Below are 23,341 nucleotides of genomic sequence, written 5' to 3' on the forward strand. Positions count from 1 at the left end.
AAGAATCAATGGACAAGTATTTCCCAAACACAGAAGATAGGTAGAATGCAGTAGTCAAAATAGTCACTCAATTAAATTTCTTTTTTTTTCCATAATTTTATTGAGAAACAAATAGCAGTGAGACAGTTTCAAATCAAATTGGTAGGTCAGTTTCAATAATTAATACATTGCATACATTCTTCCTAGTGATTAATTGCTGTACAAGATGAGGACATGATATCCTACTTACAAACACCATTAGAACAAATCCCTGTATTCATTAAGAGAATGTAACTATATATCTATCCTAACACTCAGTTAAATTTCACTAATTTATTATGGGCTAGCTCCTGAGAAAACAGTGGTCCCTGACGAGTTTATGATCTGATTTGGGAAGAAAGGAACTGATGAACAAGAAAGAGAACAAAAGGGAATGAAGAAGGAGAAAGTAAGGGAGAGGAGAAGGCATTTTCTATCCATCACACTTGATACCTAGTTGGGGATAATTTTGCTTTCTTTCTCTCATTTTCAACTTTATACAATTTATATGGAAATGCACCCAATTCTTAGGCACACATTTCAGTGACTCTCCGCAAGGTGAACACATGACAAGAACACAGGAGTGGCTCCAGGGCCCACCAGGTGCTCTTTGCAGTCAGTCATCCTGCCCTAGACTTCTCTACCAACATTCTATCAGGTGTAGGAGGATACATGTACTCTCTGGTGTCTTCATGTTTTCATTATGTCTATAACATTTAGCCAAACTGTTGTATTCTACCACAGTTACATAAAAGGGAGAATGAGGCATATATATGTATATATAATTTCAAAAGTACAGGGCTGGTGAGATAGCTCAGTGGTCTAAAGCACCTACTTAGAACAAGCTTAGCAAAGCACAGGGACCACGGTTCAATCCCCCAGCACCACATGCCAGCCAGCCCCGCCCCCTGGTGGGCTGAGCTGGCCACACACACACACACACACACACACACACACACACATAAATAAAAAATTAAAAAAAAAAAAAGTACACGTAGGAAAAGAAAAACAGGCATAAAAATGTCTGCTGGGTATAGCAGCACACAAATGTAATCCCAGCACTCAGGAGACAGAGGCAGGAAGATTGCTATGAGCTTGAGACCAGCTGGGCTACAAAGTGAGTCAAGGCCAGCCCAAACTGTATTATGAAGCCCTGTCTTTTTTTTTTTTTTTTTGAACTGGGATTGAACTCAGACCCTTGCACTTGCCAGGGAAGTGCTTCTTCTACTGAGCCATCTTCCCAGCCCCGAAGCCCTGTCTTAAAAAGGCTAAAAATAAGTAAAAAATAATAATTATCTCTTCAGGTGCTCCTGGAGGCCATTTCTAGCTTGCGTGCTCATTCCCTAATTTGTAGATATATTTCGCTTCCTCACTGACATGAAAGCAGGTCAGAAGATGGTTAGGGGCGTATGGAACAGGAGTGCCCCAGCCCAGCAGGAACCAAGGCCCCTGAGTTGTCAGACCCAGATTCTGCCTCTTTCCTCAACACATGCAGTCCTCACTGGCAGAGATCCAGTCACACAGAGACACAGAAGTGGCTCTGTCACAATCGTCGACGCCAAGCTCTTGGCAGTCAGCGGAGGACTGCAATGCGTCTGCAGTGTGTATGAATGTGGGGACATGCTAGCCTCTTCCTCAAAAGCCTAGCTGGGATCGTAGTGTACACTGCTTTGTGGCTTTTCTTCAAATACAACGTCTTGCTATATTCCCGTGTCAGCGGGCCTTCTTTTCCTAAGTGTCAGAGGACAGAACCACGTTATCAACGTCCTGACAACAGAACCCTAACACACCATGCTTTGCTTTCCTGCTATCCTGACCTTTTAAGGCACTGTGGCTTAAGGCCCCAAAATGCTGTGGTTTCTTCTAAAGACAGACAGCAACTGAAAACTTTTATTATTTATAGTACATATTACAGAAAGCTAGAGTTACAGAAGTTTTCAAGCATCTAAAGATTCAAAGCAACTTTAAGCCCTTGTGAAGGTCAAGATACTGCTCTTCATTTCTCAAAGCAAAACAAAACCTGACCCCCACTGAACACAGTGGTGCATCTCAGCTACTGAGAAGCCAAGACAGAAGAGCTGAAACTTCCAGGGCAGTCTAGACAATTTAGAACTTGTTTCAAAATAAAATCGAAAGAATTAAAAAGAGCTGGGGGGCTGGTGAGATGGCTCAGTGGTCTAAAGCACCTACTTAGAACAAGCTAAGCTAAGCAAAGCACAGGGACTGCGGTTCGATGCCCCAGCACCACATGCCAGCCAGCCCTGCCCCCTGGTGGGCTGAGCTGGCCACACACACACACACACACACACACACACACACACACACAATAAACACTTTTTAAAAAATAAATAAATAAATAAAAAGAGCTGGGAATATAGTTCAATGATAAGAGTGCTTACCTAATATGTATGGTACTGGGTTCAATCCATACTTCTGAAAGGAGTTTAAAAGAAAAAGCCTGAACCCAATGAAGGAAAAGCTACATCTTTGGCATAAAAGGCAGTACCATTCAGTGTTCACCAGCACCTTTTTCCATTTTAAAACCAAGTATTGCTAGCTTCAGAAGTACATTTTGACTATGGAATTAAATCAGTAATGTTGCAAAAAGGGTTAAGAGCTTCGTAAGTGACACAGATGTAAGACTCATCTTCTTCTCCATTAATAATAATGGCAAACACATAATTACCAGGCACTTCTGTGTAGTCCGGCTCTAAGTCACCTGAGTGCCAAGAAATAATTCTTGGGGATGGGCAGGGGTGCTAACCCCTTTCACTGTGCTGCTGTAAAAAAAGATGATGGCATAGGTCTGCAATACCCAGTGCTTTCTGGCCTCCAAAGTCCCCAACTCAGGCCACTCCAGGCAGAAAGCAGACAGCCCTGCTGTGTGCCAGGCTGCTGTCACTGAAGCAGAATCCCGTCCCTCACATGGTGCTCCACACGTGGATACTGCTGAAAAGTGTAAGGGAGAGCTAACTGTCAAGCAATGCCTTTTTTAGGACTGAATACTTGCAGTGTGTGAATTTAAAGTCTGATATTCAGCTACATTAGTGTTCCGAGTTCTTCCAATTTGTTAACAATATATTTTTTTTTAGAACTGGGGATTGAACTCAGGCCCTTGCGCTTGGCAGGGAAGCACTTATTCTACTGAGCCATCTCCCCAGTCCCTGTTAACAATATTTTTACCATGCATACTGTGCAAGACATGAAATGAACAACTGTCACTGTTACTATTCAAAACATACACATTCAGCCTAAGAGAACTTGAAGACATTTATCCAATGTCTATTACCCAGAATCCTGTCTCCATCATTACCCAACTCCACTCTGTTGTATCTTAAGAATCATGCACAAGATACTGAATAAATTTTCCTGGGTGCCAGCACTTCACTGTACTGGTATAAAGTTTGCTGGTGCAAACTGCAGTTTAGAATACAAAAAGGCTTTGCCAGGACAGGCAGTTCTATTTGGGAGTGCGTGGGAGGCAGAGAAGAAAAAAAGTATCAGAGAAGACAAACTTCCAGGACTCTACGTAAATTGACCCAAAGTGAAAAAGAGTATGGGTGCCTAGAGGGGAGCGCCCTGTTCCAGCCGGAACACTTCATGGTCCTAGCCAGCTCACCTGCAGAACTAAAAACTGGGGCTCTTGGGTTCTGGTGCCAGGGCCTTATCTCAGGGCCTTGTGAGTGCTCAGCATATGTTCCAATTTCAAGTCACACCCTCAGCACATGCTCTAACACTGGGCAACACTCCTAATCCTCCTGTCTCCACTTTCTTGTTGTCAGAAGCCACTGCTATGTCTCAGCAGGTCCTAACAAGATGAAGTTCCCTGTTCCTGAAAAGCCATAAATTCAACTCTAATACAACACTGTTGTCTGGATATCTCCAAAGAAACTCATGTTGAAATTTGACCCTCACTGTGACATATTAAGAGGGTAAAAACTTAAATCTGTTATGATATTTGGGCTCTCTGGGAGGGTATTAGAGTCAATGAAGCCATAAGGGTGATACTAAAATCCAATGGGACTGTGGCTTAATTAGAGGAGGAGGAGGACAGGCCTGAGCTAGGACAGGCTGCCTTGCTGCATGAGGACCTGCACGACTGCAGAGCTCTACAGAATCCCCAAAAGCAAGGAAGACCACACCAGACGCAGCTACCTGAGTCTGAACTGCCCAGGCGTCAAAACTGTGGACCAAGTAAACCTTATGCTTTGCAAATCTGTCTGTGGTATTCAATGGCAGCTGCAGAAAACACACTAAGACATACAAAGAGCAAGACGTTAATACATAGCACTCAGAAGTAATGATCAACCAGCCCTGCCCTTGACGCAGGGTGCACTGAGAAAGGGATTGAGGCTGGGCATGAAGGCATGTGCCTGTAATCCCAGCAGCTGGGAGGCTAAAAACAAGAGAATCACTATGAGTTCAATCTATGTAGTGAGACCCTATACACCCTGTGGACCCTGTTCTAAATTCATTTTAAAAGAAGCAATGATCAAAAGCCAGGTAATACATTACAGGTATACGTTAAGGACATAATTGTGGATGCAGCCCAATTTTTACAAAGAGCTTCATGAACTGGTACTTTGTCCCAGTTTTTTTTTTTTTTTATTGGTACATGTTTGTGTATATAATGATTATATTCCTCGTGGAGAGTTGGTGCACGTAGCTAACACAACTTAATCTTTTTCATTCCTTTCCCCTTTCTCCGTTATTCACCTTCACTTTTGCAAAAGATCTAACTCCCTATTTCCTAGATTCATCTATTTTTCATCTTGCTCTTTATATTTTGGCTTTCTCATTTAAACAAACTAAGCAATAGTTATACTTACATGTCTGATTTAGTTCACCTAATGTTATGGTCTCAAAGTACATCTATTTCCCTACAACGTCTGAAGTTTATCCTTCTTTATGACAGACTAGTACTCCATTGTGTATAAATACATTTTCTTTATTCGTCTGTTGGTTTTGTGATGTTATAAACATGCACAGGCATGGATCACTGTAATATGTTGTCTGTACCTCTTCTAAGAAGATACCAAGACAGGGAAAAGGTGGGTTTAACTTAATTACTAGTTTTTGAGGAGTCTCTACACTGATTTCCATAGAAACTGTAATGCTTTACATTCCTCTTACCCATGCAGGTTTCCTTTTCCCCACACCCTCACTAGCATTGTTGTTTTCTTGATGACGGCCATGTTTTCTGAGGATGGAATCTCAGTGCTGTCTTAATTTGCATTTCCCAAATGTCCAGAGATGCTGAACTTTTTTTTTCACATAATTACTGACCATTTGTATTTCCTCTGAGAAATATGTGTTCATTTCAGTTGCCCATTTTTTGACTGGGTCTCTTATGGGGGAAGAATTTATTTTTGAGTTCTTTATATATTTTAGATATGCATGCTCTAAGGAATAGCTGGCAAAAAAAATGTTCCCATCGTACATGTTACCTCCTCACTGTGTTGGTTATTTCCTGTACAAAACTTTTTAATTTGGGGCCAGGGAGATAGCTCAGCAGTTTAAGTGTCTGCCTGGCAAGCGCAAGGTCCTGAGTTCAATCTCTGGTACAAAAAACCTACAACCCTTTAATTTTATATGATCTCGCTGACTTTTCAATATCATTCCTTGTGTAACTGGTGTTCTGTTCAGAAAGTTCTTGCCTAATCCTGTGTTTTCAACAGTTTACACATCTTCTAGCACAGTGTTTTAATATATCTCTGATTCATTTTTAATTTAGTACATGGTGAGAAACATGGGCCTAGATTCAATCTTCTGCAATACAGACAGCCAGTTTTCCCAGAACCATTTGTTGAAGAGGGTATCTTTCCTCTGGTTTATGTTTTTGAGCCCTTTGCCAAAGATGATAGCTGAATGTGCCTGGGCTCGTTTTTGTTTCCTCTGTTGTTCCACTGACCCACATGTCTGCTTCTGTGCCAGTACCAGGTTGTTTTTATCACTGTAGCTTTCTAAAGTAACTGCAAACCTGGTACTGGGATGCCTCTTGCTTTGCTCTTGCTGTCTAGGATTGTTTTTGCTATTCTGGTTCCACATGAATTTTAAGGTTGTGTTCTCTAGTTTTGTGAGGAACACTTTTAGTGTTCTGGAATTTCATTAAATCTCAGTATCAGATTAAATTGGTTCTAAAAGCAGAACAGCAGCAAAACAAAAAACCTCCACAAAATCCAAAAATAAAAGGACTGGACTACATGAAAGTTCAAGGCCAGCATGGACTCTGTCTCAAAATATAATTTCAGGGGGTGCCCTCACAATATTTTACAGAATGACCTTTTGAAAGTTATGGAACAATATCTATGGGAAACTATGGCAAGTTTAATATTATTTATCTTTCTTTCTTTTTTTTGGCGGTACCAGGGATTGGACTCAGGACCCTGCGTTTGCCAAGCAAGCGCTTATTCTACTGTGCTATCTCCCTGGCCACTGGTATTTATCTTTCAGTGTCAAGAAATTCCTGGGGCGGGGGAGATGGCTCAGTAAAATAAGTGCTTGCCTGGCAGGCACAAGGGCCTGAGTACAATCCCTGGTTCTGCAAGAAAGAAAGAAATTCCTTTGTATTACTGCTTTATCTTAGAGTCAACCTATTTACATGTTTTTTCCAAAGTTTAAGTAGAAATTTCTTCCATCCATTAGCCAAATGGCTTAAAACACTTCTAAACATACCTATACCGTCCTCACACTGACATATAAGGAGCTGCAGGATGAATTTCAAAGCACAAGCATTCGTGTTGTCTAACAAAAACAATCATCAGAAATAAGAAACCTAAGGAAGACAAAGTGTAAGAACTACACACCTACACATTCAGGGAGGCTATTTCTTTGACACTGGTGACCAATCCTCCCAAGAGTCCTGCCTGGCCTGACAGCTCTGTCTGTGCCCCTGGAAGACAGAGGTAAACAGACAAGCTGCAGACTTACGTGTCTTTTGCTCCAAGTTCATTCACTAAACTCACACTTCTCTAATTATCTTTAAATTTTTTCATTAATTTCATTGCTTTAATCATTTAATAATTCAAGATAAGCATAAAACCAACATTTGTACCTTTGATAATTCGGGTGCTATGAACCCTTCATTTTTCTCAGCCACAAGGTGGCAGAAATTTCCATGTTAAAGTCTAACTTGGAGCCGCAAGCATACGGGAGGAGTGCTCTTAAAGGTGGCAATCACAGAGCTTTAAGGAACAAAGAGTCAGCTGCAAATATTTCACCTAGGTCCTTAACGCCTCAGGATCAGTGGCCATCATTATCTGGAGTACAGAGGACAGAGGACAGCAGGGTATTCCCAGCAGCAAGTAGACGCCTCAGGGAAAGGCCCAAGAACTGCTAACTTCCGAGCTCCCAACTAGGCATGATGCTCAATGTGTCAAAGGCATTATCTTAGCTCTTCTCAACAGCCTCACCCACTAAGGGATCCAGTCCCATTTTAGAGATGGTGATGAACCATGCCAAATTAACCTGACCAAAATTCCAGCTAGCAAAGTGGGGCAGAGTCGAGGGCCAGCAGCTGCCCTCTGCAATGTATCCTCAAGACCTCCGTGCTCTACACATACCTTCACAGGCCCTTCCCAGTCCCAGAGACTTCCAAGGAGTAGACACTAAGAAAAGAGCTCAACTAAGAATACCATTGTGGCCCTTATGACATGAAGATTTGAGTGATAGCTGCCAGAGGGTGCATGGGAGTGGGGGAGGACGACCCATGTTGGCTCAGGCAGCAAGCAGTTATCAAGCTGACTTTTGGGCATCAGCGGAGCATGTCCTGGAGATACCAGCCTTCCCAGATGCAGCCGCATCACACTGCTCCAGAAGCAGCCCAGGATAAGTGGGCTTAACAGTTTAACAGTTACTATTTACTCGCTGTCCACTTGCCACAATACCTAGAACATACTTGTGTTTGTTTTTTTTTTAATTTATGTGATTCACCTACCAGCTTTAGCTCCACATACTTTGGTATTTGTTTGTTTGTTTAGTAGAACTGGGGACTGAACTCAGGCCCTTGCACTTGCCAGGCAAGCACTTGCTCTACTGAGCCGTCTCCCGGGCCTCATATTTATTTTTTTTAATCCTTATGCCGTAGCTGAGAAAACCAAAGCTCAGAGGCCAAGATTCTGGCATCGAGAGTGCCTACGTGCAGGAGCTATACACTCCCCTGCTTTCCAGTGTATCTCAAAATACATTACGCTCCCAGAATGAGAGCACATTCAACACCCTCTGAAAGGAAAAAAAAAATGGGGCCAGGGAAATGGCTCAGTGGGCCTGAATTCAACTCCCGGTTCCGCAAAAAAAAAAAAAAAAAAACTAGAAAACTTTAACAGACAATTTTTATAACATTGGGAGCCTGCTCCTTAGCTCAGTTGGTTAAGTGGCTGCTTCAAAACAAAGCAGTCAGGCTCAGGTTGCTGTGGTTCGATCCCCAGGACTCAAACCTGTCCTGAAGGCATTCTGAGCCAGCCAGGAAAAAAAAAAATTCATAACGTTGTTACAAAATTGAGTTTTCCATTCTTTAGACCTACTAACTTTCTCTAAGTATTTAACAGTTTTCTAATTCTCTTTGATCTTTGGAAGTCTTGGAGCCACAATCTTATAGGACAACTTAAGAACTACAGTCAGGGGATTTCTCCTCAAACACAGAACTTTCTTTTCACCGCTGAGAGGCTAGATAAAGCCGTCCTTACTCACTGGCAACCTGCATTCAATTGTTAGTGCTTAATAAAACTTAACAGATGAGTATTTCGACAGGAACTATTACAACTACTTCACTCTTTGAAATGCCTAATATACTTGTTTATATGACCAAAATCACAATTCCTGACAACCTTCCTTGAATCAGTAGGACTCTGCCATCCTCTATCATTATATGTAATTTTTACAACAATAACATCACATTCAGCTGGCAGTCATGTCAGGCTTACATTCAACAATGATTCTGCCTCGACCAACAAGTCTGCCCTTCCTGTTCTTAAATTCTTCATGCCCTGAAACTTACTAAAAAGCAGGGGGACTAAATGCCAACTCCCTGGCCCCTGTGTGCCTCTCAAAGGCTGCATCTCCAACATACATTCTCGCTTTTAACGTTAAGTTGACTTTTTCCAACTTGGTATTTTTTTCCCCTTAACCTTGTGAGCTCAGTGTAAGTTTCCAAATAAGTCAACTAGGATAGGCCTTTGACAACCTCCAAGTACCTCTGAGTTTATTCTCTGATCTCCTATTTTCTACACACAAGGACTTGGCTCTACCAAGTACTCAATATAAACCTTGGAAAGAGTGAAACAAGACAAAGAGAGCCTCTTTTTCCACTGCCCCCACCTTTTATCTCCTACTCTACTGCGGGCTTAAAAGGGAAGTTTTCTTCTTAATGACACATGAAGAACAAAATTTATAAAATACCAACTTAACTCTCATGACAATTTGATACCATTCAAGACTTCATATATACTGTTAAAATTTAATAGGCTGGGCACAATGGTACATTCCTATAAGTCCAGTTACTTAGGAGGCTAAGGCAGGAGGATCACAAGTTTAAGGCCAGATTGGGCAATTTAGTGAAAATCTGTCTCAAAAAACAAAAACAGAAAACCATGGCACCCAGACTGATGCCCAGTACTAGTGAGGAAAAAACAAGAATGAATAAAAAATACCAACAGGAGCAAAAAAAAGTTTTAAAACACAGTAAAAGCCTCAGTAAGAAAAATAAATATTACCAGCGAAATATCGCTTTTCCCCTACTAGACTAGCAATGTTGGATAAAATCTTGTATTGGGGAAAGTATGGAGAAACAATCTCACATTGCTCATGAGAAATTTTTTTTTTAGAATGAAAATTTATTTTATTTTATTTATTTGTGTGTGTGTGTGTGTGTGTGTGTGTGGCCAGCTCAGCCCACCAGGGGGCGGGGCTGGCTGGCATGTGGTGCTGGGGGAGTGAACCGCGGTCCCTGTGCTTTGCCAAGCTTGTTCCAAGTAGGTGCCTTAGACCACTGAGCCATCTCACCAGTCCGGTCATGAGAATTTAAATTAGTTCAAGTTCTATAAAGGTTAACACAATTAAAAATACACTTCTAGGAGGCTGGGGATTTGGCTCACTCGTAGAATAATTGCCTAGCAAGCTGGAAGCCCGGGGTTCAGTCCTCGGCACCAAAAACAAAAAAATAAACCTCCCCTAAAAAACAATTCAACCAAAAAAGTACAGTAAAATTAAAAAAGACCAAAAACAAGGCAAAAATACAATTCTACCTCTAAGAATTTATCTATAGATATACTCACACACATGCAAAGTAACACATAATAAAAGGATTCTATACACCACTGTTCCTAATTGTAAGAGACTAGAAACAACCTAAATATCCAATTTGGGATAAGTAATTCATCCCATAGCCACACAATCATATTCTAAGGAACTATAAGAAACGTGTGTGAGGGGCTGGTGAGATGGCTCAGTAGTCTAAAGCACCTACTTAGAACAAGCTTAGCAAAGCACAGGGACCGCAGTTCAATCCCCAGCACCACATGCCAGCCAGCCCCGCCCCCTGGTGGGCTGAGCTGGCCACACACACACACACACACACAAATAAATAAATAAAAGAAACGTGTGCAAAACACTCAAATGTTACACTGCCATTTGTATAAAAAGGAAGGAAAAGATAAGCATGTATTTATCTTACGTATGATTATCTCCAAGAGGATAAAGCATGGAAAATAATGCTAGGAAGAAGAGGTGCACTACATAGATTTTTAAGTTTTTTAAATTTCAAGCCCCAAGTATTACTCTTATGCTTTAGATCTAAAATAATCATGTGTTTGGAAGCCGCCTATGCTAGGAAGGTGGTTGGATTATGGAGACATCATAGCTGACCTGTACTTAGGACATGGAGCGTGGTCAGAAGGGGCAGACCACTGCAGATGTGACCTGGCAGGTACATCTCTCTTCCTGGCTCCTCCCTCAGGCCCTCTGCCCCCATGTCCTACCTTGGAGTCAGTCAATTATAGGCTGAAACATGAACTAAGCCTCCCTTGTTGTGGTGTCAGGTATTGTGTCTCAGTGACAATGTTATGAGCAACTGATAATTTTAAAATAAAGTTTTATTTGTGTTAAGTGAACTTCCTTCTCCTTTCCAGGCTTATGTTTTCTTCCCTAGCCCCTCCATGAGTGGGTACTGCCTTTGGGAATCTAGCAGAAACTTAACTTCACTTTTCCTCTTTAGGGGTCAGGGTCCGCTAACTTATTTTCACTTTTCTCTGAAAGGACAGAATCAGTTTCTGCCTGCACTGTAACTGAGGTGTTCGAGATATGCACTGTCAGCTGACACCCCCTTGTGCTGTCAGGTAGTAGGTATGCCATTTGCCTGTGCTTATGTTCTCAGAGGAGCTGTCAGAGGCCTGTGAAATCATTTTCTCTTTCTAGTGCTCAGTCAGTGTTTTAGGTCATTCAAAGCCTACAGAATTATCTTTTTCCAGGGGAGACTGATTAGTTAAGACTTGTTAAATCCATTGGAATATATTTTTATCCATAAATATAAAAGGTTACATTGGTTCAATGTCTGTCTACTCCTAGTTGACAATACTGATCAATAGAGAATGAAGAGAGTAAGAAGACATTCAACTATTGTTGGTTTAACACAGAATGAACTTACCAGAATTAGATAAAACAGCAACAATACATCATAGTAGTAAGAAAAAGTCACATAATTTGGAAATGGTACCTAGATCATTTTGCCTATAAGGTATAGTTCAGCTTCATACTATACCATTCCAAATTAGTATGAAAGATACATTGAAAATTCAATACAGTTTTATCCAATGTATATTCTTTAATGGGATGAGGGTACTGGAGCTATAACCTAGGACCTCATGAATACTAGGACAAGGGCTTTACCACCGAACTATACCCTTAGCCCCATATTATATTTCATCTTTTGAGGCAAACCATCGCTATGTAATTCAGGCTAGAAAGGTTACAGGCATGACCATCCTGCCTGGCCCAATACACATTCTTAACAGACAGTCAAGCTTAAAAAGAAATAATTGCAGTGTCCAAATTTACAAAATAAAGTTGTTTTTGCCACTTACTGGCCTTTCTCCATCTAGAAATCCACAAAATGTAAGTTAATATAATTACCCTAGTTATTACATATAAATACAAAGTTTCAAATTGCTTACTGTCTAGCTTGGTCCTTACTGGAGTAGGTGACATTTACCACTGCAGTTTCCGAGTCAGTGTTCACTAAAGGAAGAGAAAAAACAAAAAATACAAGTCAGTTTTCTTTCTATTTCCCTCCTTTTACAAATTTGAAAGCAATTCAGAAGACAAGTACCTTGCTCACAGGTCTCCACCACTCCATACTGGACTAGTAAACTATCCAGCACCTAGCAGGAGGGGGAGAAAAAATTATAAATTTTGAGTTTCCCAAGTTATTAGCCAGGGCAGATATGTTTCTAAATCACTAGTTGTGATGGAAAAGAAAGAGAAGGAAAAAAAAAAAAAAAAAAAAAATCACTGGGACTTCATACTATAGAACTCAAGACAGCAGAAAGAGCACGCTGGATGGGCCTCCCTCTCCTACCCATCCCTGAGTCCTGATTGTACTTTTTCTCTGGTTAAGAAGTACTATGCAGCTTGGTAGTGTTAACAGCCAGAGCTGGCTGGCTGACTCTCGAGGCTGAAGGAGATGGTGACACACACGAACACATCGTCTTACAGCCTCCTGATCACAAATCATGAGACAAGGGGCTGCCTTCAGGGACTGGTTTTATCTGGAAGATGTGCCTTTCCAAGCAACTTTCCAGGAGAGCTCTACTAAGTGAAATGCAACTGAACTGTCTCGAGGCTGACTAGCAAAATGAAGGAAGCCCACTCAACACTCTACCTGGAAACTTGAGTTAAAGATTAAAATAAGTAGCAATAATGTGTGGATAGCCTAAGGTATAAAAAGTAGTAAACACTTCTGAATCTACACCAGGCCAGAAAATTTAAGTACGAAATGGTTGTCATTATTTTTCCTGTAGCTGTATTATTACACTATATATTATTCTAGTGGAGAGTCTATTAAGACATTAACTATATATTTATTATAATATAAACTGCAAGTCTGATTCATCAAAAAAACCAAACCGAGCTGCCCTTCTTCTAAGAACTGTAAAATTTTCTTGAAAAGTATAAATTTTCTGGGTTGGGGAGATGGCTCGGTGGAATAAGTGCTTCCCTAGCAAGCGCAAGGGCCTGAGTTCAATCCCTGGTTCCGCAAAAAAAAAAAAAAAAAAGTATAAATTTTCCATAAATTTACAACAAACCACTTACTCGTTAATTTAATTGCAAAACTTGAAGATCAGTCTTCTGAAAATGTTTGCTGGTTCTAGGACACAGTAAACTATTAAGAAGCATGACAAGTTTTTATGGTAATTTCCTATTGAACCTTAAGAAACTTCTTCTAAATGATCCTTTATCTTATACATTATCTTTTTTGAAATCCTTGACAAGGCTTGTTTTAGAATATGAGGTTTTTTTCCCATCAAATAAAAGTTAATACATACTTGTACATGCATGGACTGCTCTGTCACATTATGTTGACTTAGTGAATTTCCCTTGAGTGAGTTATACCAATAAAAACATATTAATCTTTGACTGCATTCATAGCCACCATTAAATCATAAAACTTAAGTTTTACATTTTTCTTCTGAGCATTTAATGATACTGCATTAAAATTTCATTCATCTGTTTAAGTCGCTGTCATGTACTGTCCATGAGAAAAGGAATTTTTTGCTCACTGGTCGATCCTCATCACCTAGAATACACAGGCACAAAAAGATAACTCACATATTTTATAATATTTGAAAAAAGGAGGGAAGCCAGGAAGAGCTCATTAGAAAAAATACTCTTACCGAAGTGCTCTCCTGTTCACAGAGATCAACCTGCAATACACAGAGTCTTGATCACTGAAATTTTTTATGTATAGACTAAAAAATCGTCATTGGGCATGGTGGTGCACACCTGTAATCCTGGCACTCAGGAGACTGAGGCAGGAAGACTGCCATGACTTGTAGACCAGCCTGGGCTATGCAGTGAGTTAAGGACATAGTGACTCTGTCTCAAAAAAATAAATAGGAAAAGAAACCTCTCACAATACCAATCAAAGAGAAAGCATACAGCATATAATTCCTTAAAAGGAAAAAAAAAAAACTATAATACTGAAGACTAAAAAGTGTTCAATAGCTAAGATGTCATTTCCTATGTAATTAAGAGTTCTAATAAGGTATTTTAATTCATCTTCTCTTAAGTAATTAAGGCAATAAGGAAGGATCCTCTTATAGGGCATGTACCATTGAGGTTTTAACACTAAATAAAAGTCACACTGACAGTTTATTGACATTTATAGCAACTGTGGAGAAGCAGAAGTAGTGAAGGTGGTGGTGGGAAGCCACTGCTATGTTTATTTGAGTAATTATTCTTAATTCTGCCTAAATGCAATCTTTTCAGTAATTAATAATTAGCTTCCACAGTTTAGCTCATGTCACCTTAACTTTTATTACTCTAGACACATTACAGAAGTTAAATACCTTGCTGTATAAACAATGTTGACTAAACATATACTAACAATGCTAATGAAGCTAACGTTTTCCAAAAGCTCCACTGGCAAAGGGATTTTGTTTGTTTTGAGGCCAGGTTTTTGCTATGTAGCTGGGGGCCTGCCCCTTAGCTCAGTTCTTTAAGTGGCTGCTTCAACAAAGCAGTCAGGCTCAGGTTGCTGTGGCTCAACCCCACAACTTAAGCCAGCCAAAACTGCCCTGAGGTCATTCGGCGCCAAAAAAAAAAAAAAAATTCTACTGCTATGTAACTCAGGCTGACCTTGAACTCACTATGTAGCTCAGTCTGGCCTCAAACTCACAGTGATCTTCCTGCCTTAGCCTCCCCAGTTCTGGAATTATACTGTTGATACATATACTTAAAAAAAAAAAATCAAGAAAATATATTCAAAATTTTTCACTGTGTATTGTATGTGGCTTAACATCTTAATAAAATTATTTCTACAGTTATATATCATGGCTACTGGTTGTACTGTGGGTAAAACTGCCAGAAAGGCAACTATACACTACAATCAAATAAGCTAAGCATGGGCTGGTGAGATGGCTCAGTGTTCTAAAGCACCCACTTAGAACAAGCTAAGCTTAAGCAAAGCACAGGGACCACAGTTCAATCCCCCAGCACCACATGCCAGCCAGCCCCGCCCCCTGGTGGGCTGAGCTGGCCACACACACACAAAATAAATAAATAAATAAAATATTTTTTAAGAATAAATAAATAAATAAACTAAGCATAATGAACTTCACCGTATGTAAATTGTACCTTCAATAAATCCAAAGCTGACATACTCATACTGTACGTGGCTTCTAGAGGATCTTTGATGTCTTGCCCGAAGTTTTATGCATAAATTGTTTTGTGGTTGTTGCTTTGTTTGGCTTTTTCTACCCAATGCTTGGGATTGAACCCAGGACCTTTGTACTACATTAGCTCCCAAGATCTCCTTTTCCTTAAATTATTTTTAAGATTTTGACCCAGGGTCTCACTAAATCACTAAGCTGCCCAAGCTGGACTCAAATTTACAATTCTACCTCAGCCTCGCACAGTGCTGGGATTACAGATGTGCACTGCCAGGCCTGGTTTTTACACAAGTTTTAGGGATAACTACAACTGGGGGAGGCTGTCAACACCATGAAAAGATCCCTAAATCTCAAAAGGGTTTACCACCTCAAACTACTGAACAGTTTTTCTCTGATCTATTGCAAAGGAAATCAGATGTTGTCTGGATATGTTCTTTCATATCAAGCAGGACTGATAAACTACCATGCTCCACCAATGCACTGAAGTCTGCAAGAGTAAACACAAGTTACTCTTGATAAATTCAGAGCAGGAGGGTACAGGCAATGGTTTCTTTTTGAAGTGTTCAAAATCTTCTTATACTGTGACGATGGTCAAATGTATCTGTTCTGATAGCACAAATCACTGAACTTCACACTTTACACAGTGGACTGTATGGTGTGTGGATTTTATCTCAATAAAGCTCCTTAGATTAATTTAAAAACTAAGAGCCCGAGTTTTTTTATGTTGCTAAAGACACAAGCTAGGGCCTCCTGCATGCCAAGCAAGTGCTCTACCAATGAGCTATACCCCACTCCTTCTTGACCCAATTTGGAATCAAATGTACACTCATGAAGCCATCACTACCACTCCGATAATGGAGTTTCTCCATGCCTCTCTCCACTCACAGTCTATTTACAGATACACATGATCATTCCAATAGACACAGCAGAAAGCTGTATGATTTCCTCTACTGTTCCCCACCAGCCCTACATTCCACCAAACTAGCTTCCTTTCAGTTGATACCACCATCAGGGCACGAAGCAAACTGCAAACTACTAAGGACAAGAAGCAAATCTTCCACTGATTACTTTTTCTAGATGACCAACATGCTTGCCTGCAGCCCAAAACTGTGCTCCTGCCGGAAGTTACTACCCTTCACTGGCTTCAAATTGCTAATGTTATTTGTCCACACGTCAGTACGGCTATCAGCTCCTGACATTGGCCATAACCTCCACACATTCCATAAGCTCCAGTGATGCCGTCAAATGGGGTGAGTGCTCTTCCTGCCTGCTTTCATAATATCTGATCCTGCAAATGAAAGCGGTATCATTTTATAATCTTTCTTATCTTTATTCTCCCAATTAGGCCAGTGATTATTAACCTCAATGATGTATATCACAAGTGATCTCTTCTTCATAGCCACACTGGCTTCAGTGATCAGGCCACCAAGTATTTATACTGTATACATATGACATTATATACCAAGCCTTCCTTATTTGCCTATGTTAGATTTGTGTTCTGTGTTTCCAAAAACAAGGGAATACTACAGGGCATCACAGCAAATACATCAATCTGTATGAAAGGCCCTGGGGAATGAGTTATCCCTTCAGCGAAGCTCTCTCAGTACAGCTACCCAGCCTCTAAGAGAGGATCTCGTCTTACCTTTGAAGTCAAGGCTTTGCCCAGTGAAGAACAAGAAAACATAAGGGTTTTTTTTTTTTAAGTCACAGAATAGTTTTTTCACCCAACAGCAAAATGAAGCCAATTTTAGTCCATTACAAGTCCACAGTAATTGAAACTAGTAGGTATTTGTTATGAATTTATACCCAAAAAAGCAGAAGTCACAAACGTTACAAAACCACAGTGAAATTGAAGAAAAATTAAAAATAAGGACATTTAATATCTTTGTACCACACAACAAACCTTAACAAAACATGCATGTAAGACCAGGCGTAGCAGCCCAGATCTGTAATCCCAGTATTTACTCAGCAAACTGAGGCAGGAAAATTGTCCTGAGTTCAAGGCCAGCCTGAACTACAAAGGGAGACCCTAACTCAAAAAAGCAAACCACAGGGGGCCGAAGAGATGGCTCAGTAGAATAAGCACTTCCCTGGCAAGAGCAAGGTCCTGAGTTCAATCCTCGGTTCTGCCAAAAAAAAAAAAAAGCAAACCACAAAACACATTCACCCTGTTTTTTTAGTGTAAAAACACTAAAACCAGTTTCATTCATGGGAAAAGATTGGTCACAAGAAAAATTGTCATTTTGACTGTTCTTTGTTTCAACAAGAGAGAAACATCTCCACAGAATCAACACTGTAGGGATAGAAACACAGGATGAAGCAAACTTTCTTCACACACAGCTCAACACTTGACAGGAACAGAACTACCTGTCAGAATCATCCCAGGAACTTTGGCCATTTATCCCCATCTGTGGGAAGTCTAGCTCTATGAAAAACCCAAGTAAAGGGGCTGGTGAGATGGCTCAGTGGTCTAAAGCACCTACTTAGAACAAGCTCAGCAAGACACAGGGACCGCGGTTCAATCCCCCAGCACCACATGCCAGCCAGCCCCGGCCCCTGGTGGGCTGAGATGGTCACACACACACACACACACACACACAAATAAATAAATAAAATTAAAAAAAAAAAAAACCCAAGTAAAAACACAAGTATTGAGGGTCTCAATAATCATTTCCAGTAAACTGGATCAAAATTAATATCAAATCATCTTACTATTTCTCTGAAATATTAATATAATGATTTGGGCAACACCCAAATTGCTCCCCTACACCCAACTCTGAAAATGACCTGCTGCTGAAGAGGCCTGCGCACACAGCGCATCCACCCTCTCCAGCCTCGTTGCACGTCTCCTTTGGCATGGGAGAAGCCCAGAAGCAGCTCAGCCCTAGCAGCCCTACCATTCCACATGATTTTCCAGAGTTTGAGCTGTACGGAGCAAAGTTTTACTCACATCCTTCTAGCAATCCTAACATGTACAAGTGAGAGCCTCTGACGTGAGGAGGCTGAGGCAGACAGATCCTGAGGGAGCATGTGAGGATTCCAAAATGTCATGGGATCAGAGGAATCCAGAGTGTTTCCAAGGCACTCAGAGCAGGAGCATGTGAGTGTGAGTGACTTACATTTCTATTGGACAGTGCTGAGCTAAACTGATCTTTGTTTTGTGGTACTAGCTAGGGACTGAACCCAAGACCTGTTTTTTGCCTCTGTGTGTGTGTGTGTGTGTGTGTGTGTGTGTGTGTGTGTGTCTGTGTCTGTGTCTGTGTGTCTGTGTGTGTTTAATTTTTCAGTCTGGGTCTTGCTAAATTCCCAAACTGTCTAAACCGGGGTCCTCCTTGCAATCCACCTGTATCAGCCTTCTGGAGTACGAAAATTATTAAAAGCCGAGCTTATCAAGTCGCACCCTTCCCTGAACTCTTAAGGATTTCCTTTCGTATTCTGCACAAGACCCCCACATACCTAAAGACTGCCGTTGAGTCCCTGTGTGACCTGCAGGGCTCCTCTCCAGCCACACCAGCCTTCACTGGGTCGTGAACATTTGAGTGCTTTCTAGCATCTGCACCATCCGGAATATCTGATCTGCTTTAACTCACTGAATCCACACAAACCCATGAGGTGACATTTCCGATTTATAGTTGGATAAAGTGCACCACTGAGAGGTTGGCAGTTAGGAGTTGGGATAGTTAAGGGCTAGAAACATAATTCAAACCACAGCTGCCAGAGTCCACAAGCCACAGCCTTAACCACTCAGTCTAATACGTCCTTTCATTTCCCCATGCAGTTTAAGTAAAGCACAAACATAGAGACTGACACCAGTTCAGTCCATATTTGGATTCACCTGACCTGGAAAACCAAAGTTCTCTTTTCACAGACAAAGAGCTTTATCTACCTCCATAATCTATTTTATATGTCTTGTCTTTCTGAGACAGACTGCTATGCGGCTCAGGCTGGCCTAGAGCTCACTTTGTAGGCCATGCTGGTCTGGAACTCACTGTGATCCTCCTGCCTCAGCTGGGATTGCAGGAGTACATCAACAGGCCTGGTGATTCTAGCCCATATTTCAAGCCCTAAGTACTATATCTGAATCAAATGAAGGTACTACCAAACATCAATTTCTTTTTTTTTTTTTTTTTTTGGGAGGAACTGGGGACTGAACTCAGATTCTTGCGTTTGTCAGTCAAGCGCTTATCCTACTGAGCCATCTCCCCGGCCCAACAAACATTAATTTCTAAACACTCATTAAACCTCCTAGTAAGTATAAAGTTAGGATGCTTTTGAACAAACTGCTCCCCAAATTCAACAAGAAAGAAACAACTTTGAGTTTAGAAAGGATCCTCTCCAGATACCTTTACAAGTATGCCCATAATTGGGGGCTGGGGAGATAGCTCAGTAGAATAAGCGCTTGCCTGGCAAGTGCAAGGGTCTGAGTTCAATCCCCAGTTCGGGGGGGGGGGGGATACAAATATGAGGAAAAATCACTTCATACCCATTAGAATGGCTACAATAGATCTTATTCTTAAATACAAAAAGCATTGGCAGAGATGTAGAAAAAACAATACATACAATACTGCTTGGAAGACTGTAAAATGGTGTGGCTGCTATAGACAATAACAGCAGTTCCTCAAAACAAAACTAGAATTACCACATGACTCAGCAATCCTATCCTAGGTATACATCAAACAAGTGAAAAACTATGTTCACACAAAACATGCATACACTATCACCCATACTAAAAACAGACAACACAATCCTCTACAGAGAAGCAGACAACACAATCCTCTACAGACAACACAATCCTCTACAGAGAAGACCTAAAAAGACTGCTAGAATAACCAAATTCAACCAAATGTCCATTAACTGATAAATGAATAAACAGTATGTGATAGTCACTTAAGAGAATAATTTCTAGCCATAAGAATTAAGTACAAACTAAACTCTTATTAGTGACAGTGCCAAGCCTTGTGAATATACCCAATAGTAAACCACTGAATTGCATGCTTCAGTAGGGTACATTTTATGGTATATGGTTTAGCTCTCTTTTAAAAAAATTGAAGAATGGCTGGGTGGGGCACACCTGTAATCCCAGCACTCAGGAGGTTTAGGCAGAAGGACTGTTTCGATTTGAGACCAGCCTGGACTACATAGTGAAACTGTCTCAAAAAGACCAAAAAGAATGTTTAAAACATAACAGGATATAAAATCTGCCATTAAACATAATCCCACCATGTCAAAATGTTTGTCACATGAGACTAAACTACAGTCATATAGTTTGTCAGTGTGGCAGACACAGCAAAAGAAAAGGAGAGGCCTTCTCACCCAGCCTTACAACCAAAATTTTCCACTGAATTCTACGAAAAACCTCAGGGAAGACCTAATGCCATTATTCCTCTGCTTTACTTTCTCATTTTTGGGACAATGAAAGACCCACAAACTAAAGGAGGAAAGGCTTATTTTGGCTCGCAGTTTGTATAGGTTTCAGTCCACAGGTGGATGGCTCCAAGGCAGGGCTGCAGGGCAGAGGGGAAAGAGCTCCGGGAGGACAGACAGGAAGCAACAAGCAAGGCAGGAAGGAGTGGGGGAGGGAAACCCTGACAGGCTGTGCCCCAGTGACCCGCCTCCTCCAACCAGGCTTACTTCCCACATTACAGTTAGCTATAAACTCAGAGGACTAATCTCTGATTCCAAACCCAGACAAGGATCCAACGAAAAAGACAACTATTGGCCAATCTCTTTAATAAACACAGATCCAAAATTCTCAACAAGATACTGGCAAACTAAATGTAACAAATCATCAAAAAGATCACACATCATAAGCAAGTTTATCCCAAGCATGCAGGGATGGTTCAACACATGCAAATCTATAATGTAATATACCACAGAAAAAGCAGCTAGGAATAAAATCACATAATCATCTCAGTAGGCACAGAAAAAGCCTTTGACAAAAACCTAACATCCATTCATGATAAAAAGCCCTGAAGGAAATAGACACAGAAGGATCTTATCTCAATATAATTAAAAATCATTTGTTTTTCTAACCTACAACTAACATCAGATTTGTTGTTTTTTGGTTTTGTTTTTTTTTCAGATAGGGTCTCACTATGTAATTCAGATTGGCTTTGAACTCTATGTAGGCAAGGCTGGGCTCAAATTTGCAGTGATCTTCCAGCCTCAGCCTCCTCAGTGCTAGTATCGTAAGTGTGCACCACCATACCCAACTCAGTATCATATTAACTGGGGGAAAGTTGAAAGCTTTTCCTCTAAAATCAGGAACAAAACAAGGATGCCCACTATCACTACTCCTCTTCAATACAATAATCATAACATTAGTCTGGGCAATCTGGCAAGAGAAAATAGAGGAATACATATAGAAAAGGAGTAAGTCAAACTGTCACGGTTAGCAGACAACACAATCCTCTACAGAGAAGACCTAAAAAGACTGCTAGAATAACCAAATTCAGCAGCATAAGCAGGATAAAAAATCAACACAAACATCAAGTGTTCTATACACCACTAATGAACTCACTGAGCAAGAAATCAGTAACAATACCATTCACAGTAGCATCAAAAACTAAATACTTTGAAATAACCTAACAAAGGAATAGAACAACCTCTACAGTAAAAACTATGGTCCTCTGAAAAAGAAAACTGAACCGGACATCAGAAAATAAAAAGACATCTTCTGTTCCTGAACAGTACTGGCAGAACACTGTAAAAATAGCCCTATTTCCACACTAAGATAGAGACGTAACCCTATCCCAATCAAAATACCTACAGTGTTCCTCTCAGAACTAGAGAAACCAATCCTAAAATTCAGATGGAACCAGAAGAGATCCAGAACAGCAAAAACAATCCTGAGCAACCAGAGGAAAGCAGGAAGCATCACACTGCAAAGCCCCAGTGATAAAAACAGCATGATACTGGCACAAGAACGACATGGGTCAAAAGAACATGCAGAAGACCGACTCTAGACCTGTATCTCTCACCACGCACCGAACTAAACTCAAAACGGATCAAAGATCTAAATGTTAGGACAGAAACAATCTGCTAGAAGATAAAATAGATACAACTCTTAAAGACATAGGCACAGGAAAGGACTTTATGAACAGAACCCAGTTGCCTAAGTCATAAATAACATCAAGAACCAACAAACAGTACCATATCAAATTTCAAAGTTTCTGCACAGAAAAGAAAATAGAGCGAAGACACAATCTACAAAAATGGAAAAAAAGTGTTGCCAGTTATTCCTTAGAGAGAAGACTAATACATAGAATATATACAAAGAACTCAAAGAAAAAAATCAGCCTCCAAAATAAAAGACCCAGTAAAAAAGGGGACAACTGACATGAACAGATACTTTGCAGAAGTACAAATAGTGAGACCGGGCGTGTTGGCACATGCCTGTAATCCCAATGCTGGAGGCTAAAAACAGGAGGACCACTACAAGTCCCATCTGTGTAGGGAGACCCTGTAGACCCTGAACTAAATACAAAAAAAAGTACAAATAGTGAATACGTGAAAAAAAATGTTCAACATCTCTGGCCATTAGATAAATGAAAATAGAAACAACACATATTCCGTCTGACTCCAGAAAGAAAGGCCATCTTCAAAAAATCAAATGCAGGGACTGAGGAGATGGCTCAGTGGAATAAGTGCTTCCTGCGCAAGCACAAGGGCCTGAGTTCAATCCCTGGTTCTGCCAAAAAAAAAAAAAAAATCAAAAGCTGGCCAGGCATAGTGGTGAACACCTGTAATCCCAGGACTCAGGAGACTGAGGCAGGCTGATTGCTGAATTCAAGGCTAGCCTATACTACAGAGACTCTGTCTCAAAAACTTAAATTTAAAAAAATAAATAAATAAATTAGGGGCTGGGGATTGGCTCAGTGGTAGAATGCTTGCCTAGCACACTGAAAGCCCTGGGTTTGGTCCTCAGCACCAAGAAAACAAAA

General features: G+C 40.6%; 1 protein-coding gene across 1 annotated transcript in view; it reads right to left on the reverse strand.

Annotated features, from left to right (window-relative positions):
- Nucleotides 1-23,341, reverse strand: part of Igf2bp3 (insulin like growth factor 2 mRNA binding protein 3) — a gene marked incomplete at its 3' end in the record, with an annotated part of 173,543 nt that overhangs the window by 33,342 nt on the left and 116,860 nt on the right. The window contains exons 5-6 of the mRNA XM_023709852.1: nucleotides 12,338-12,389; nucleotides 12,183-12,246 (exon numbers count right to left, since the gene is read on the reverse strand). Of these exons, the coding sequence (XP_023565620.1) occupies nucleotides 12,183-12,246; nucleotides 12,338-12,389 (116 nt within the window). The remainder of the gene's footprint in view (nucleotides 1-12,182; nucleotides 12,247-12,337; nucleotides 12,390-23,341) is intronic.

The sequence above is a fragment of the Octodon degus genome, unplaced genomic scaffold (genome assembly GCF_000260255.1).
Source record: "Octodon degus isolate 3935 unplaced genomic scaffold, OctDeg1.0 scaffold00015, whole genome shotgun sequence".
Taxonomy (NCBI): Eukaryota; Metazoa; Chordata; class Mammalia; order Rodentia; family Octodontidae; genus Octodon; species Octodon degus.